Source organism: Dama dama, chromosome 18 (genome assembly GCF_033118175.1).
Source record: "Dama dama isolate Ldn47 chromosome 18, ASM3311817v1, whole genome shotgun sequence".
In the NCBI taxonomy this organism is placed as follows: Eukaryota; Metazoa; Chordata; class Mammalia; order Artiodactyla; family Cervidae; genus Dama; species Dama dama.
The window spans coordinates 15,084,727-15,104,953 of NC_083698.1; the positions used below are offsets into that span (position 1 = coordinate 15,084,727).

A 20,227-nucleotide genomic window follows, 5' to 3' on the forward strand; every position below is an offset into this window, starting at 1 on the left:
TGGATAAAGAAGATGTGGTACAGATACACTGGAATGGAATATTACTCAGCCATAAAAAGGAATGAAAATGTGCCATTTGCAGAGATGTGGCTAGACCTTGAGACGGTCATACAAAGTGAAGTAAGTTAAAGAGAAACACAAATGTTGTATATTAATGCATATTTATGGAATGTAGAAAAATGGTATAGATGATCTTATCTATGCCAAAGCCTTTGACTGTATGGATCACAACAAACTGTGGAAAATTCTGAGAGATGGGAATACCAGACCACCTGACCTGCCTCTTGAGAAACATGTATGCAGGTCAGGAAGCAACAGTTAGAACTGGACAGGGAACAACAGACTGGTTCCAAATAGGAAAAGGAGAACGTCGAGGCTGTGTATTGTCACCCTGCTTATTTAACTTATATGCAGAGTACATCATGAGAAACGCTGGGCCGGAAGAAGCACAAGCTGGAATCAAGATTGCCAGGAGAAATATCAATAACCTCAGATATGCAGATGACACCACCCTTATGGCAGAAAGTGAAGAAGAACTAAAGAGCCTGTTGATGAAAGTGAAAGAGGAGAATGAAAAAGTTGGCTTAAAGCTCAACATTCAGAAAACTAAGATCATGGTATCCGGTCCCATCACTTCATGGCAAATAGATGGGGAAACAGTGGCTGACTTTATTTTTTGGGCTCCAAAATCACTGCAGATGGTGATTGCAGCCATGAAATTAAAAGACGCTTACTCCTTGGAAGGAAAGTTATGGCCAACCTAGACAGCATATTAAAAAGCAGAGACATTACTTTGCCAACAAAGGTCCGTTTAGTCAAGGCTATGGTTTTTCCAGTGGTCATGTATGGATGTGAGAGTTGGACTATAAAGAAAGCTGAACGCTGAAGAATTGATGCTTTTGAACTGTGGTGTTGGAGAAGAGTCTTGAGAGTCCCCTGGACTGCAAGGAGATCCAACCAGTCCATCCTAAAGGAGATCAGTCCTGGATGTTCATTGAAAGGACTGATGTTGAAGCTGAAACTCCAATACTTTGGCCGCCTCATGTGAAGAGCTGACTCATTTGAAAAGACCCTGATGCTGGGAAAGATTGAGGGCAGGAGGAGAAGGGGATGACAGAGGATGAGATGGTTGGATGGCATCACCGACTCAATGGACATGAATTTGGGTAAACTCCAGGTGTTGGTGATGGACAGGGAGGCCTGGCGTGCTGCAGTCCATGGGGTCACAAAGGGTCGGACATGACTGAGTGACTGAATTGAAACTGAACTGATCTTATCTACAAAGCAGAAATGGAGACACAGATGTAGAGAACAAAGGAGGAATGGGGCTATGGGATGAATTTGGAGATTAGGATTGATGCATATACCCTGATATTGTTAATATGTATAAAACAGACAACCAATGAGAACCTACCATATAGCACAGGGAACTCTACTCGATGCTCAGCGGTGACCTAACTGGGAAGGAAATCCACAAAGGGGGGATATATGTAAACATGGAGCTGGTTCACTGTGTTGTATGGCAAAAACGAACACAACATTGTAAAGCAGCTACACTCCAGTAAAAATTAATAAACAATCAAGCCAGCCCATTCCTTAAATAATTAATTATTATTTATTTCTCATACAATATATGCACACATCCTATTGGTTCTGCTTCTCTGGAGAATCTCGACTAATAGAATACCTGACAGGTAAATGCAATGTGAAACTTGGAACAGAAAGAAGACATTAGTGGAAAAACTGGCAAAATTCAAACAAAGTCTTGAATTTATGTAATCATACTGTATCAATGTTGATTTTTAAATGTGTTACATGTACCATGGTAATGTAATATGTTAAAAGGAGAGGAAGCTGGTACTACTCTGTAGTATTCTTGTAATGTTTCTGTAAATCTAAAATTATCCCAAAATAAAAGCTTGGTTTCAAATGATAACAGGTATCGTGTGATCCCTCTTTCTCAAACCATATCTAATTACCTGTTATTCTATTTGTATTTATTTTTGTTCAGCAAATTCAGTAATCTTTACTTTGGGAAATTATTTACGTCTTCCTTTGTACCTTTCTGTATTTCTTGAATTTTTTAAAACAATAATAGACATTATTCTATAAAACAGTAAAGTCATTCTTTAGAACATCCGAGTCTGTTTGACAAGGGGACGTTTAGAGATTATCCGATCTAAAAGCACTGTGATGTTTGATTTGGTGCTAGTTTCTAATAACATGCTGTCATCTGTAACACTCTCCTTGTGAACCTAAAGGTGACTTTAAGATGAGGGTCTAAGTTTATTAACACTATGCCACAGAACTAGAAGAATGACCAGGTAATGTTGGAATAAGATCATATTGTTTTTGACATACATAACAATGTTCTACATGTCTGTTATTTTGCTTTTTGCCAACTATAAGCATCATAAAAGAAGAGAAGGGAAGGCTCTTGGTTGCAGTTTTGCAGTTCTGATCAGTGGACCAGTGAGGCATCAAGAACTGTTAGAGATCCGTGTCTCCAAGTCACAGCAGAACTTGCTGTTGAGTCATGGGAGGGTTTAGAAGGACAGATTCCTCAATGCCCTAACACAAAGAAAACTGTTTGATGCTCATCCTTTTCATCCTCTTATTTATCCTCTTTCATCTCCGCTCTCTCCACCTTGACTCTACTCTCCTGCCATCCAGCTTCTCCTCTGACTTTGACTATTAGGTACTTGTAAATTCTCAGGGGAGCTGCTTCTTTTCATTTTCATTCTAAGACCTTGACCTCTTCACAGACAGGAATAGTTATCTTCTTCATCCCCATGTCCCATCACCTGGCATAGTCCTCACCCATCAGTCATGGGCTGGGTTGCTGAATGGGTGACTTTGAGACTGGAAGGGATGGTGATGTCTATGAGCTCAGCCTCAGCTGCAAATGGAAACTCTGGGATTTTCTAGTTCTTACTCATCCAAGTTCTATCTCTCTTCTTACCTATTGTTTTTCTTTCCCAGCCTCTTTCTTCCTGTAATTTATTTGTATATGTGCTTATCCACTCAGTCATATCCAACTCTTTGTGACCCCATGGACTGTAGCCTGCCAGGCTCCTCCGTCCATGGGGATTCTCCAGGCAAGAATACTGGAGTGGGTTGCCATTTCCTTCTCCAGGGAATCTTCCTGACCCGGGAGCAAACCTGCGTCTCTTGTGTCTCCTGTATTGCAGGCAAATTCTTTACCCACTGAGCCATGGGGGAAGCCTGTAATATATACTAGCCTTATTGTCTTTATTCCACACTTTTTGAGTGTGCCTACTCTAGGGTCATTCTGCTGTTTGCATGAGGTCAAGTGTTCCCTTTAACTTTTGTTTCTAGAAAGTGATCATCTATGCCAGTGGTTCTTAAACTTGATTGGGCATCAGAATTACTTAGAGGGTCTGTTAAAATACAGACTCCTGGGCCCCAGCCTCAGAGTTTCTCACTCAGCAGGTCTGGGGGAGGGCTGGAGGATTTGCATTCCTAAGTCCCTAGTGATGCTGCTGCTGGTCCAGAGACCACGCTTAGGGAATCACTGATCTGTGTGCTACAGAAGTCCTAGCTAGTTCATTGTCTAATCTCCTCTGCCAGGGAGAAAAAAGAAACAGAGTTTTCATTGTCTAGAACTAACTATGAAATAAAAGTAATGGGAAGAATATGCATGTTTTGTTTTAAGCTCAAAGTATATAAAGGTTTTTTTTTTTTTCCTTAGAATCGTCATTCTTTAATTCAAACCATTCCGTAGACCATAAGTAAAGTTAAAACTGCTACCAGAGAAAAGACTATTGATATTTCTATCAGAGTATATAAAAAGGTTAATTATGGTGTGCACATCTTTAAAGATCTCCTTGCTGTGTGAGCCATCTCCAGAAATACTTGCCATAGAACTGAAATAGAAATGATTATATGAGTAAATTATCACCCACACTCCTTGCATGCATCATTTCATACCGCAAGCCTTTTCTCTTTTCAAGGAATAATGGTTTTACATTTTACTTTGTGATGGCACTCTAATTGCTAAATATAATAGGGGCATTATGCTACAAAGTTAAAAGATTTCAAGTGAAAAGATAAGTCAAATATAGTCATCTCATCCAGCCAATGCTTTCTTAAAGTGTGCTTCTCTTTTTCTTCCAGCTGTCCCTGAATTCTGATCTCTCCTGGGATGACTGAAACCAAACACCATGGCAGAAAAAAAGCTTAAAAGGGATGCTAGAATTCAACTAGTCCAGGCATCGGTGACTCTGACCCGCTGGCCAAATCTGGCCCCCCATTTTTGTAAATAAAATTTTATTGGACAGTAGGCATACCTGTTTGTTTACATATTTGGATGACTGCTTCCACTCTACAGTGATGGAGTTAAGTGGTTGCAACACAGACCATGTGATTCAAGGGCAAAAATATTTACTATTTCACCCTTTACCAAAAAAGGTTTGCTGACCCCTGCTCTAGTCCGGCCTACTGATTTGGCAGGTGAGATAACTCATCCTGAGAGAGAAGGTGGTAGCTCAGTGTAATACATTCAAAGAGACAGGACTGCAGAATGCCAGGCATCATCCTCAACAGTTACTATAAGAGCTTTGTCCCCAGAGAGTCATAGCAGTCCTTCATATATTAAGTAGAGAAGGGGACATGGGGGTAAGTTTGCATCTCATTACAATTTTTAAAGAGCCCTGTATATGACAAACCCAAAAAGAACAGTGTGACAGATGTGTGCTTTGATGTTAGTCCAGAAGGTATAATGGCATCATTTTTTTTTTCACACGTGCACAAAACACATTAACTGCCTAACATTTAGGGCCCATTTCAATAATGAGAAAGTCCTTCTCATTGATGGGAGAATTGTGAGGATCATCTCGCCTTCCATAAAATGTACTAACATTCTGTCATGTAATATTCTCGAGTATCCACAGCTTTCAGGAGAATGTGCCTGATGGTGTGAATTCTCTCCTCAAGGTATTAAGACTCACAAATTTGACAAAACCATATGGCTCTGTGTATATGTGAATTTACAGAAGTGCTTTTATGGAGTTCATATACCTGTGTCTAAAATGATGCTGTGTTGCTAGGTGTCAATGGTCCCCCAATCCCTTTTATTTATATGTTAAGAAAATGTCTGTTCTATTGTTGCTCTTGTTCAGTTGCTCAGTCATGTTTGACTCTTCGCCATCCCATGGACTGCAACACACCAGGCTTCCCTGTCCCTCACTATCTCCCAGAGCTTGCTCAAACTCATGCCCATTGAGTCAATGGCGCCTTCTAACCATCTCATCCTCTGTTGTCCCCTTCTCCTCTTGTCCTCAATCTTTCCCAGCATCAAGGTCTTTTCCAATGAATCAGCTCTTTGCATCAGGTGGCCAAAGTACTGGAGCTTCAGTTTCAGCATCAGTCCTTCTAATGAATATTCAGGGTTGATTTCCTTTAGAATTGACTGGTTGGGTCTCCTTGTTGTCTGAGGGACCCTCAACAGTCTTCTCCAACACCACAGTTCAAAAGCATCAGTTCTTTGGCTCTCAGCCTTCTTTAGTCCAACTTTCATATCCATACATGACTACTGGAAAAATCATAGCTTTGACTATTTCTATTCTGTAAATAAACCCAAATTCTATGGTTTCAGGTAAATGCACAGAGTTGTACAATGAATTTAAGAGGAATGTTTTCACTAAAAGAACCATGATGTTACTTGTTCATTCATCAGTGCTTTGTTGGGTGTCTCTTCTGTGTCAGGAACCCCTGTGCTGAGATGATACACAAAGAGAGTAAGAGGACCTCGCTGATAGGAGAAGCAGTCCTCTAAAGACAAGCGGTACAATGTCCCTGAATGCTCTGCCATGGAGCGAGCGATGGAAAAGACATAGAACAAGGTCCTGAAAGGTGAACGGGGGCTTGCCGTGCCGCTCTGCCATGCAGCCTTTGACACAATTTCAATGTTACCTCTCTTGGGAGCCTTTCTTGACTCCCCAGTCTTATTTAGACATCCTTTTAGTGTTCCATAGCTTATCACAGGACTTTTCTCACTGCCTAGGGCTTCCCAGGTGGTGCTAGTGGTGAAAAACCCAGTTGCCAGTGCAGGAGACATAAGAAACTTAGGTTCGATCCCTGGGTCAGGAAGATCCCCTGGAGGAGGGCATGGCAACCCACTCCAGTATTCTTGCCTGGAGAATCCCATGGACAGAGGAGCCTGGCGGGCTATAGTCCATAGGGTTTCAAAGAGTCTGACAGGACTGAAGTGACTGAATACACACACACACACACACACACACACACACACACACACACACACACGGCCTTCAGTAGGTATCCAGTAAACAGATGCATGATGAATGAGTGAATGAATGGATGAGCAAATGAGGGAAAGAACCTAATGAACAGACAGAAGGTAGAAGTGTGGACCACTATGACCTGTACAGGTAACTGCTTATACGGCTAGAAGGCAGGGCATGGGGAACAGGTGACAGGCCCATTGGGAGCAAAGTCTAGAGAGGCAGATGAGGGGAAGAATCTGGTGGACCATAGACCACTCTAGGTGCTGGCACTGCGTTAAGTATATCAGCAAGTCCTTGTTGGCCCCTACTGTATGCCAATCCTGTGTTAGGCCCTGGGGGTATAAGATCTGGCCTCTGCCCTTATGGAGTCTATTGCTTCACTGAAGCATATTAATCATGATTACACATGTGCTCTGGATACAGACTGCTTAGGTTCCAGTTTTAATTTATCCTTCACTAGCTATGTGGCCTTCAGTTTCCTAGAACTTCAGTTTATTTACTTATAAAACTAGAGTAATAATAGAAACTACCTCATAGTTGTGGTAATGATTAAAATGAAATAGTATATATAAAGATGCCTCACACATAGGAAGTACTTAATAAATATTAAGCACTCAGGAAAACAGACATTGAACAAAGAATTTAAAGTGTGTTGAAATCCTAATTCAAATAGATACATGTACCCCAATGTTCATTTCAGCACTGTTTACAATAGCCAGGACCCGGAAGCAACCTAAACATCCATCAACAGATGAATGAATAAAGAAGATGTGGTACATATATACAAGGGAATAGGCTCAGATTGTAAAGAAATTGCCTGCAATGCAGGAGATCCAGGTTCGATCTCTGGGTTGGGAAGATCCCCTGGAGAAGGGAATGGCTACCCACCCCAGGATTCTTGCCTGAAGAATTCCACAGACAGACCACGGGGTCGCAAAGAATCAAGACGCAACTGAGTGACTAACACTTTCACTTTCACATAGTTGTTGTAATGATTAAAATGAGATAGTGTGTGTAAAACTGCCTCACACATAGGAAGTACCTAATAAATATTAGGCACTTGTATTGGGGAAAAAAAAACATTGAACACATTGAACAAAGAATTTAAAGTCTATTGGAACTGTAATTCAAAATGATACACACACCCACACCCCAATGTTCACTGAAGCACTGTTTACAATAGCCAGGACACAAAAGCAACCTAAATGCCCGTCTATAGATGCATGGATAAAGAAGATGCCATACATATATATAAGGGAATATTAGCCATAAAAAAAGAACAAAATAATGTCATTTGCAGCAACTTGGATGAACTTAGAGATTATCACGCTAAGTGAAGCAAGTCAGACAAAGACACATATCATATGATATCACACATGCGTGGAAACTACTTTTTAAAAAATGATATAAGTGATATTATTTACAAAACCCAAAACAGACTCCCAGCTTTCAAAAACAAACTTACCGTTACCGAAGGGGATAAATTAAGAGCTTGGCATTAATGCACACACACACCAGATATATAGAATAGATAACCAACAAGGACCTGTTGTATAGCACAGGGAACTCTACTCAATATTCTCTAGTAGCCTATATGGGAGAAGAATGAATATATGTACAACTGAATTACTAAGCTATACACCTGAAACTAACACGATAGTGTAAAGCAACTAGACACCGATAAGATTTGAAAAAATAAAATGTGTTGGAGAGCTACAGAAGGTGAGGCCCAGACTGCAATGAGAGTGTGATTACGGTGGGTGGTGACAGACGCAGACGCAGCTGACCCAATCTGGAGGTTCAGGGGAGGCCTGTCGGGGGGAGACTGGGTAGAGAGATGTCCTGAGTTGAGAAACCCCTTGTGAAAGGGGGAGGATTCTTGCCAGAGTGATCTAAGACGCACACCGTTCTGGCTACAGCTAATGCAGTGAGAGAGAGGGAAGAGGGGCGTGACTGGAATTGAGCTGGAGAGGCAGGCAGAGGCCAGCTCATGGGCTTAGTCATGGCAGCATTTAGGGCTTCTTCCCAAGTTAATGGGAATCACCAAAAGGATGAAGCATGAGGGTAGCAAAACCATAGCTGTGTTTTTAAAAGATGTAGAGAAGTGGAGATATTCAAGAAAGTAAAGGAACTGAGTGAATTGGTGACTGAGTGGATATAAGATGTGAGGGAAAAAAGGTATAACACATCTCCCAGACTGCTGGATTAAGCTATTGAAGGGATATGTCCTCTTTACTTAGCTAGTGACGTGAAAGGAAAAGCAGACTCATCATTTAAAATTCCCCTAGATCCTAAACACACTCATTTCTGGAGTGAAAGTGTGTTACTTGTGTCTGACTCTTTGCGACCCCATGAACTCCTCTGTCCAAGGAATTCTCCAGGCAATAATACTGGAGTGGTTGCCATTTCCTTCTCCAGGAAATCTTCCTGGCCCAGGGATCAAGGCCAGGTCTCCCACACTGCGGGCAGATTACCATTTGAGCCACCATCACATGTCAAATTCCACATTAAATTCATCTCATAAAAATTTTCCCTTTGAAGTTAGTACTATTTAATTTTTTTTTTTTTGTATTTAAGCCAATCAACTTTTCTGTAGATCACAAGCATTTTTGAAAACCCAGAGGACCTAGACCATTATCAATGATGACCACATTCACAGACGGCTATGGTGGGTTATGGAGTGAGTGAGTGAAGTGAGGACACTATGAATGGATTACTTTTTCACAGGCATAACTAGGAAAGAAAAGAAAGAGCAGGTGAGAGGCAAACAGGGAGAGTTTGATTTATTGAAGATTAGAGCTATTCTGCTCAACATCACTTATTAGCAGAGAAATGCAAATCAAGACTACAACAGGGTATCATGTCACACCAATCAGAAAAGCATCATCAAAAAGTCTACAAATAAATGCTGGAAAGGATGTGGAGGAAAAGGAACCATCCTATACTGTTGGTGGAAATGTATATTAGTACAACCACTATGGAGAACAGCATGGAGGGTCCTTAAAAAACTAAAAATAGAACTATCCTTTGATCTAGTAATACCACTCCTGAGCGTATTTCCAGAGAAACCATAATTTGAAAAGATACATGCACCACAATATTCATTGTAGCATTGTTTACAATAGTCAAATTATAGAAGCAAACTCAATGTCCATCAGCAGAGGAATGCATAAAGGAGATATGATACATATACACAATCAAGTATTACTCAGCCATAAAAAAGAACAAAACAGTGCCATTTGCAGCAACATGGATGGGCCTAGAGATTATCATGCTAAGTGAAGTAAGTCTGAAAGAGCGAGACAAATTTATCACATGATATCACTTAGATGTGGGATCTAATTTTTAAAATGATATAAATGATTTTATTTACAAAACAGGAAGAGACTCACAGGCTTTGAAAACACAAATTTATGGCTACCAGAGGGGAAACATTGAATTTAGGATTAATATACACACACTACTGTACATAAAATGGATAACCTACTGTGTAGTACAAGGAACTTTATTCTATGTACTGTAATAACCTATGTGAGTAAAGAATCTGAAAAAGAATGAATATATGTATAACTGAGCCACTTTGTTATACATCTGAAACTAACACAATCTTATAAATCAACTATACTCCAATAAAAAAAAAATTTTTTTAATTAGTGATTTTTACAGAGTTTGAAAGAAAAGAGTAGCCAAAGAAAGATTAATGACACAGGAGAGGCTATGAATATTTGATCAAAATGCTACTTGAGGAGAGAGCAGATAGGAAGGGATCCAGAAATTAAGCAGATTTACCTTCTTCAAAGTCCCTCTTTCTCTGAATCCAGATGGAAAGAGAAGAGGACAAGTGGGTGGAGAGACATTCATACCCTAGAGCTATTATTAATAATGTTAAAATCAAAAAAGTACCTCCAACACTTCCATTCAGTGTAGTTCTTCTTAGCACCAGAGAATACAATAGTGCAACAGGGAGGTTACAGCAGTTAGCCACTCTGTTTCATAAATAACCCAAGTTCTCTGTAGGAGTGCTGTGTTTGGGTTTGTTTCTGATTCTTTTAAGAGCAGGGAAGAGGCAAGTACTGTCTGGGAGTAAAATGCCCACCCACTTGTGTCTAGCAAATTGATCTATCAAAGGTACCATCTGATAGATTAGTTGATAGACACAAAGAAAGCAAGAGTTATACGGACAGTGCATTATGTCTTTGGGACCTCTGGGGCAACATCAGTAAGTCACTGCTACAGTACTAAATGGTTCCCTTAATGGCCTCAAAGAGTAAATGCATCCTCCAAAGAGTGTCAGATGGTGCCCATGGTCATTTGCCCTCTGAGACTCAAGAGTGATTACAAGTACTTTTCAAGAGCTGGGTCACTGGCTCAGTTCCCACTTTGCAGACAGGGAAACTGAAGTTTATTCTAGGCCACTTGGCCCATTAATGACAGAGCTTAGATTAGATATTAGCCAGCTAAGATGGTTAACCAATAATTAGCATTGATTTTCCAGTGATCATCACAGTAAATGTTTGTCACTCAAAGTATAATTGTTCACAGTGAAATACTCCAAATATTTTTCCCCATAGAGTAGACAAATGAATCCAATAAGTTGAAATTGAATGGTCTTTTGCAAAAAAAAACCAAAAAACACCAAAAACATTATTTTAGTTGTGGGGTTTTGCTGTTGATAGATAGTTTTCAGTTGTAAAAGTTTGAATGAAAACTCAAGTTAATATAGGAAATAGATTTCATGAGAGATGTTGAGGGTAGGTCCCAAATACTTAGAGTGCGTTTTTCAGGCTTATGCACTGACTAAACTGGATCATCTTTGAAGGTGTAGCTCAGAGCTGAAAGGGGCTTTGAGATTCTCAACTCAAGAATGCTTTTTACGAATGAAAAAATTGGTCCCAGAGTTGGCCTTGAGCCTTAAGGTTACAAAGTAAGACAGCCCAGTTACCTGAAGGCAACAAGGAAACCAGTTCATCCTAAAGGAAATCAACCCTGAATATTCATTGGAAGGACTGATGCTGAAGCTCCCAATACTTTGGCCACCTGATGAGGAGAGCTGATTCATTGGAAAAGACCCTGATGCTGGGAATGATTGAGGGCAGGAAGAAAACGGGGTGACAGAGGATGAGATGGCTGGATGGCTTCATTGACTCAGTGGACAGGAGTTTGAACGAGCTCTGGTAGATAGTGAACGACAGGGAAGCCTGATGTTCTGCAGTCCACGGGGTCGCAACGTCAGACACGACTTAGTGACTAAACAACAAAGAAGAGGCCCCTCCCAGAACTGCAAGTCTAGAGGCACTTCCAGAGAGGTAAAGAAAGAGTATTACACATGGTCCCTGTTATAACTCAGGCTTATTTTTAAAAAGGCTATCAACCCTTTGCAAAATATACATTCAGTTACAAGGCCTTCTCCTCTTTCAAAGGAAACAACAACAACAACAAAAAAAAGCAAGAAAAATTAGTTACCAAATGATAAGCATGTAAAATTTAGGTCAAGAAAGTTCCATCCCAGGACTTTTCCACCTCTACACTTCAAAGCTTACTGGCATGGCCAAGAACTTCTAAAATTTTGTGACTAGATGCCAAGTTGTGAGTTTTCTAGAAAGAGAAAAATAAACGGCTGCTCTGTGAGCACAGTTGAACCTTGATTATTTCTGATGATGCTTCTTAGTATAGTATTATGAATGTGCTGTTCTAAAACTTACATAGAGGAGCACTGGTGTGTGTAAATTTTGCTAAAATGGTAGCTTTTTTTGGTCTGTGGGCCAAGAATGAGGGAAGCCCAGGGTTCTGGAATCACATGGAAAGGGACATTGGTTTTTTTGGGGGGGCTTGTCTTGGTGATTAGAGTTAGGACATACATGCCAAAATAACCCATTTTAATAAAAAAGAAGACTTCCCTGTTGATATCTTGGCTGAGTTCACTGAGTAATGCAAACACAAAGAAAGCAGACTTGAATATAGGCAGAAGGGTGGCTCAGAGAGGAAATGCAGCTTTCTTCCCTAAATAAGAGATGCATGTGATTATTAACTAAAATAAATACAAGGGTCAAATAATTATTGGTATAATTGCATCAATCTCTTTGGGGATTTAGGACTTCTCTAATCCCTATAAAAGAATAGCTATTAGTGAATTCATTCATTAAGAATAATCCCTTGCATTATGCACATTACATATTATACATTACAGAGTGTGTTCACCTCTTAAGACTTTGTTCACAACAAATATGACCTGGGCAGAGCAAGTGTTATTATCCCCATTTACCAGATGAGCAAGTTGAAGCTGCAGATGGTCCAGAACTCTTTCCATAGACTACACTGTCTCTCAAGTCCTGTTAGCAGTCTGTTTCTGATGAATAATAACTTCTTTGCTCAAGTAACAGCTGAGCCTTCAAGCACTACTGTCATTTAATCTGTGTGTTGAGCAAAGATGTGCCCACTCTGCCCTGGAAACATAAGTAGTATGCTGATATGTCTTTATTATATTCACCAATATGTCTTTATGAAATTCACCTATATTTCTTTATGATATTCACCAATGTGTCTTTAAGAAATTCAGGCAGGTTATCTTTTTCTGGCAGTAAATATTGAAATATAGCAGCAATACTGACAAGAGCCAGGACATGAAAACAACCTAAATGTCCGTTTGCAGATGAATGGATAATGAAGATGTGACATACATGTACACAGCAGAATACTACTCAACCACAAAAAAGAATGAAATAATGTTATTTGCAGCAACATGGACAGACCTAAAAATTATTATACTAAGTGAAGTAATTCAGAAAGAGAAAGACAAAAACCATATAATATCACTTAAATGTGGAATTTAAATATGACAAAAATGAACTTACCTACAAAACAGAAACAGACTCACGGACGTAGAAAATAGACTTCTGGTTGCCATGGGGGAGAGTGTGTGGGAGAGGGAAGGACTGGAAGTTTGAGACTAGCAGATAAAGCTATTATATACAGAATAGATAAAAACAAGGTCTGTATAGCACAGGGAATGGTATTCAGTATCCTGTAATAAACCATAGTGGAAAAGAATAATCTGAAAAGAATGTATATATGCATGTAACTGAGTCACTTTGCTATATGGCAGCAATTAACACAGCGCAGGAAATCAACTAAAATAAATTTTAAAAAATAGGGAAGAGAAGACTAAAATAAATTAAGGAAAGTGCATATTAAACATGTTTTCAGTTGATGGAAGGAATGTAAAAAACATTCTAATTAATGACTTTGTTAATGGCTCTTCTCACTTTTCTGGATGCTGTTATCAATGCTAGTGAGTTTTGGACTTTGGCCGTAACATTTCTCCCTTTCTCCAAAAGCCATTTTCATTTATACTCCAGTTAAGGTTACCTAAGCTACACTTTTGCCAGCCTGGTGGAAGGTCTGAATGCCTCCAGACTAGTGCTCCCTAAGAATCTATAAAATATTCTTTGTATGTCAGCTGTTAGGATCCTTTGATCCCTCAATTTGCATATGGTACATTACACAGTGCAAGAGTTTTCTTTCTGTTTGACCAAATGCAGGTGCACAATCATTCCATGAGAGTTCTCATAATCGGCCATGTAAATTACCTCTCACATCCAAGGTCTGAAAACATTAGTTTCTCATAATAACAATGAAAACCCACAATATTTGTACTTTATCTTTTTCAGTCTTCTTTCTGCACATAGCAACCTTGCCAATGGCATCAGTCATTGTGGGAAGGGTATTTTAGCTGTTTGGGAAGGGTATTTACAGGTTTGTTAATTTTTTTCCCAAAACAATAAATAAGTGATGAAATATATTGGTTCTCTTTGTTTCCTGAAAAAGCCCACCATTTTTTTTCTTTTTTATTTACTTAAAAAATCTTCCCAGATACTTAAGATACTTCTTAAGACTTCCCAGATACTTCTTGAATTCTATCTTCTCAAGTATTACTTTTTTCTTCTGCAGCCATTTTCTAAAAAAATATACTCATCTCATACCAAGAATACCAAACTGAAATACTCAGGTGGAAAAGGGCATTTTTTTTTTTTTTTCTATCTCAGTTACACTTACGTGCACAGATACTAACTGGAGTATATTAAAGGGATTATGAATATTTAGACATTATAGAAAACCTAGGCCTATTAAAATATGGAGTGTCTTTAGCCTTAATTTTATAACCAGAAGTCAAAATGATCAAATAATTATCTTATTGCAAATCAGACCCCAGAAATAATAGTTTATCCTATAACTTTTTATAAAATGTTAAAAATTATATCACATCTCCTATAAAGAAAAATGTATGATTTTTTTGTGCAAACTGAAAATTTCATTAATAATTCAGATTTACTCATCAAATATAAGATGGCTTTAAATGTACTGATTCTCAATAAAAATAAAGTGAATTTTTATTGATATGAATTATTATTTTACTAGGGGCTTCCCTGGTGGCTCAGACGGTAAAGAATCTGCCTGCAATGCAGGAGCCCTGGGTTCGATGCCTGGGTTGGGAAGATCTCCTGGAGAAGGGAATGGCCACCCACTCCATGTTCTTACCTGGGAAATCCCAAGGTTCGAGGAGCTTGGTGGGCTACAATTCATGGGGGCCCCAAGGGTCAGACTCGACTGAACAACTAACAGTTTCACTTTCAAAATCTATAAAAGTATTAAATAAACGTATAAAAGAGGAACACAAACATTCTCTCTAAATGACTTCTTTCATTCTTAAGCATTGTTCAAAGCTTGGGCTGATACCATGAAAGACACGAAAAAAATTCTTTCTCTAATTTTTCTTTAACTTAGTTTCCAAGCCAAATTTTATAATCACATTTAGGGTCACCAAACTCTGAATGTTTATATTTTATAGAAAGGAAAAAGAGTATTAGACTTGTCCTTTATACGCCAAATAAGGCATAGTAGAACCTTAAGTTGATTGCAATAATAATTAGATCAGAAGGAAATGCCTCCTTTTGTATTATACGGTATTCTGTGGGCTAAACTCAGACTCAACCTCTCATACCCCACCTCAACTAACTGAGTGGATCACTTCTCTGGACATCACACAGGCAGCCTGTGCTTATAGAGGAGGGAGACTGAGACACATGACTTCAGCTTTTGGACACCAACTTCAGCTCAGAAAGATTCAAGAGAGTTCTAGTTCCAATAGGCTTTGCAGAAAAAAAAAATAATAATGTGCCATAAATACAAGCAGTTTGCCCAAATTCATCTTAAATATGCCTTCTGGTCAGCTATCTTTACTTTCTATAGATTATCAGGCCACTGGAAGAAAGAAAAGGATTTTTGCAAAGTATATGTCCTTCCAGGAGGCTGCATTCTGGGTATGAAAATGTGTCACTACGATAGCCTTTTTCCTGAGAGTCTGCCAGTCATCCTCCCTCACTCGTCCTTGCCCAGAGCTCAAGCTCCTTTTACACTTGGGATTGTTTCTCATCCACTTCAGATTGTGCCAACTTGCTTTCTTCAGCACATTGTTGGTGCTAAATAAATGGTGTGATTTGTAGTAATAGTGGTGATGCTAATGAATCTTAAAGCATCTAACTAATTCCAGTGAACTATCTGTCTGTGAAGGCTGTGGAACACATGGTTGACTAACAGTGATAATGACTGAAAACGAGGTGATAAATTACTATGCAGATTGCTGATGACCTATGACTGTCTCAAAAGGAGGGCATCAGCCCTATCCTATTTAAACAAATATACATGTAATGTTATAGACATACAGGGTTGCACCTGTGCAGTGGTTTTTTTTTTTTTTTTTTTCCAGTAACCTGCTCCATAAAACACAGGGACACCAAGCAACCTGGACAAACACTCTTGAGGTCGAGGACCATGGGAGGTAAGAATTAGGTCTGTATTTGTCTTTTCTGAAATATTACATTGTTCCTGGAACTGTAAGCATAACTTTAGAGACTCCACCAACATAAACACAAAACTACCTAGTTACAAGCCTGTGTTTACACAGTCTGGATGAAAAGCATAGACATTCATTCAAGTTCATCTGCTGTCAGAAATGTTTTGATTCCTCTTTCTGAAAAGTAGTGATAATTCATAATTTGATGCCATTCACTCTCAAGGTTAATTTAAATTTATAAACTTTATAAATGGCTTCATATACATTATATATATATAAATATATATATATTTTTTCTACCAGCTATATATATATATGTATTTTTTTTCCATGTTGCCAGTACTTTTTTTTCTTCTGAGTAGCATTGTTCTTTTCTAAGGAACTGATTGTGTGGCAGATCTCGGATCATTGCAGGGAGCACAGATGAAAAGCCTGTTATTCCAAAGGATTAAATTACAATTCTTAGTGAACCATTGCCAGGCTATTTTTTTCAAACCCAGAGAGGATTGGAAATAGGAAATGTTATGCCTTGAAAAGGGGTGGATACCACTGAGTGGCTGAAAAAAAATACCCATCCTAGTAGGTGTTATTGAATTCTCTTCAAGTAAAATTATGAATCAAATAAAAGATGATAAAAGAAAAACCTATAAAATATCCAAATGACCTGGAATAATGAGTTTGTAAGCAGTAATGATATCATGGGATGAATTTTTTATTGAATTGTAAAGACAGACAAGGAAAAGAATGTAACAGATGCATATTCACATGAATATACAAAACTGATTCAGATCACAACCTCATTTCAGCATCTTCAAGGCCTAAGAAATAGGGGGGCAGGGGACCTAATATTTGCAAATCAGCGATAGCTTGCATGTGAACTCTCCTGGGAAGGATTATAAAATGTAGTGGGGAAACAAAATGAGAGTCTCTACACCAAAGTTACTTGGAGCAGGATAAGTAATCCTCCCCCAAAAGTCTGACCTGCTAAAACCAGGATAAATCAGTTCTTTTTTGAAATTCCAAACACCAGGGAAGTATCACATCATGTGGGAGAGAGTAGGATAAATAAATTTGGGAAAGCAAACACCACAGAGAAAAGATGTTTTGTAATTCAGTTCAGTTGAGCTGAAATTCAAGTCAGAAATATGCTAATGCATTTGGAGGAAGATAAAGATTTAGGTGCCCAAAGGCATGGAGAGCTTGAAGGAGAAAAGAAACTGACAATTTAGACCAGAGGGAGTCTACAGGATGTACTGTGGTTTCTGCTAGTTTATCACTATACAGATCAGGAACAAACTCCACATGAAGTGCTGTAATGAACAGTTCAAAAAGACCAGAGAGTTTCCCATATCTCAGGCACATGTCAAGTGTGATGGTAGGTGTTTGGGATAAAAAAATGGATGAGAGACAGCCTGCTCATTAAGAGTTCACCATATATTAGAGAAATGAGAGACATAAACAGATAATCCCAATAAAAGAAGATGGAGCAAATGCCTCGAGCATGAGTAGTGTAAAGGAAACGGAATTTGCTTTGCCTGAAGAAATCAAGAAATGTTTTGTGTGCGCTCAGTCGCTAGTCATGTCTGACTCTTTGTGACCCCATGCACTGTAGCCTACCAGGATCCTCTGCCATTGGAATTTTCCAGGCAAGAATACTGGAGTGGCTTGCCATTCCTACTCCAGGGGATCTTCCCGAACCAGGGATCAAACCCACATCTCCTGAAACTCCTGCATTTGCAAGCAGATTCTTTACCACTGAGCCACCTGGGAAGCCTCAAGATATGCTTTGGAAAGGGGTAATGTTTGGATTGGAACCTGAAGGATGACTAATAAGAGCTCTCTGGGCACAAAGAAAACAGATGCAGAGAATAAGGTGCATCTAGGTGATGAGTTCAGGGCCTGTGAGGTTGGAGAATGTGGGGTCAGACAGTGGAGGGCCTTCTGTACTATGCTGAGGGGCTTGGTCTCAACCAGGTAAGAGAAAGATAGCATTACTAACTTTGAACCAGGGGGGTGACCGGATCTCTCTGGCTGTGAGAGGGAGGGTAAAGCTCAAGTCTTGAGGTCATTGCAGTAGAAGAGCCAGGAGATGAGAGGATGGATTTCACAGACACTTTGGAGATGGTATGAATAGACTTTCATGAGGTATTAAAGGTTAGGGATGAGGAGGAGGGAAAGTTGAAGGGGCCTCAGCTCCTAAAATGGTGATGCCATTGACTGAGATAGAAAATACTGGAAAAAGAATACAGCATTTATGCCTGTAGCAGGGTGACACAGGGGTGGGGGTGGGGGGAGGGTGCGGTGAGGCCAGCAAATCTGTTGTTAAAATCCTCCTTGTAGAGTGGAGACGTCTCCAACTCAGAGAGGGTCAGCCAGAAGTGTCCTCACACTGTCTCACCCTTCTATGTCCTTGAGGAAACTCTCAGTCGTGTCCAACTCTTTGCAACTCCATGGACTAGCCCGTCAGGCTCCTCTGTCCATGGAATTCTCCAAGCAAGAATAGTGGAGTGGGTTGCCATGCCCTCCTCCAGGGGATCTTCCCAACTCAGGGATCAAACCCAGGTCTCCTGCATTGCAGGCGGATTCTTTACTGTCTGAGATACCAGGGAAGCCCTGAGGAGATTCAAGGGGTCAACGAACATTCCATTGGAATTTTAATTTTTAACCATATGTATAAAACAATATTTTGAAAAATTTTGAAAAATAGGCACATTCAAGTGTCACATACAAAATGATAACCCAATAGAGGCCAACAACATGCTTCATGGCCTCCTCAGGTTAAATCTCTTGGTGAGGACAAATGAAGCTCCTTCTTGTTACAGAAATGGAATGACGACCTGAGATCACCAGGTAACTTGTTTAAGAACTCTATTTCCCACAGTTTAGAATTGTGATCAGGAAGAACCTTGATGATACGCAAGAAGAAATCACAGAAATAAATTTGTTGCTGAAGCTCATGTAAGATGATAATTTTTACTTATCCCCTAATTTTAATTTTAGGTATTATCAAAACAGTCTTGTTTTTTCAGTGAATTCGAAAAAATGTGATAAATTTGAACTAATACAATGTTTACTAAAAATATTCTTCCTATCTATTTTATATATTTGTGTGATTCTTCGTAAGATTTCTTCTGCAAAGAGGGTTCTACTTCTAAAATAGTCTTTTAAAAAACTGAATGTAAAGTGCTTCTTTTCTAAACTACTTCTTTTTCTACTGACTTTTATTTCTGAGAGTGTTAAGCAAGTCTTCAATTTACTGGACTCATTTAAAATTCTAACCCCACCCTTTCTCTCTCCTCACATACATCCATATTTTCTCCCTGCTTCCCACTTTGCCCTCTGAGCTTCATATTTGTGTAAGACAATAACAGAAACAATCTGATTTGGCAGGATAATAATCAACCAAAATGTGTCTCTTCTGTTTTTCATTTTGCTTGATTGCAACATCAAAATGCAAGAATGGGTGAATTATTTTGAAGTCTGGGCTTTGCGAACACCTGTTTACAGATGTGAATGTGTGAATTTTCCTACTAAATAATAACAGTAGCTTACTCTGTCATTTTCACACTTTGATTGCAAAAAAAAAAAAAAAGTGGTCTGGACATATCCTGGCAAAATATATTCAAAGGTTATGGCAGCAACTGATATTTTCATGGAAGAATAAAAATGTACATTAGAACTTACAGCTACCAAAGGGCAAAGGCAAGGGGATAAATTAGTTTCAGATTAATAGATATACACTACTATATATAAAACAGATAAGCAACAAGGGCCTAGTGTATAGAACAAGGAACTAAATTCAATATCTTGTAATAAACTAGAGTGGAAAATTCTGAAAAAGAATATGTGTGTGTGTGTGTATCTGAAGTACTTCGCTGTATAGCTGAACACTGAAAATCAAATATACTTCATAAAATTTTTTTTTAATTTAAAAAATGTATGTTAGGACAATTTACACTTGTTTTATTCCTCTATACAATCTTATATAAGCAACGATCAACTCCTCTGTCCTAAGTAACTTTTTAATGTGTTATGTGAATCTATCATCAGCTTCTTGATTGGGTTTCGAGCACTAATCAGGTCCCTCACAAGTACATCGGATTCTTAGACA

At 39.0% G+C, this 20,227-nt stretch overlaps 1 protein-coding gene and 1 long non-coding RNA gene across 3 annotated transcripts in view; one reads left to right on the plus strand and one right to left on the minus strand.

Moving 5' to 3' along the window:
• UMAD1 (UBAP1-MVB12-associated (UMA) domain containing 1) overlaps positions 1-20,227 on the plus strand; it is a 311,916-nt gene that overhangs the window by 285,192 nt on the left and 6,497 nt on the right. The window contains exon 5 of one of the 2 annotated variants that reach the window (XM_061164964.1): positions 16,030-16,101. In XM_061164964.1, the coding sequence (XP_061020947.1) occupies positions 16,030-16,101 (72 nt within the window). Of the gene's footprint in view, positions 1-4,137; positions 4,301-16,029; positions 16,102-20,227 lie in introns of those variants that run through there. The other variant, XM_061164962.1, reaches the window with a different exon arrangement.
• The window catches only part of LOC133072099 (uncharacterized), a 152,668-nt gene that overhangs the window by 116,201 nt on the left and 16,240 nt on the right, over positions 1-20,227 (minus strand). The gene's annotated exons all lie outside the window — the stretch shown is intronic.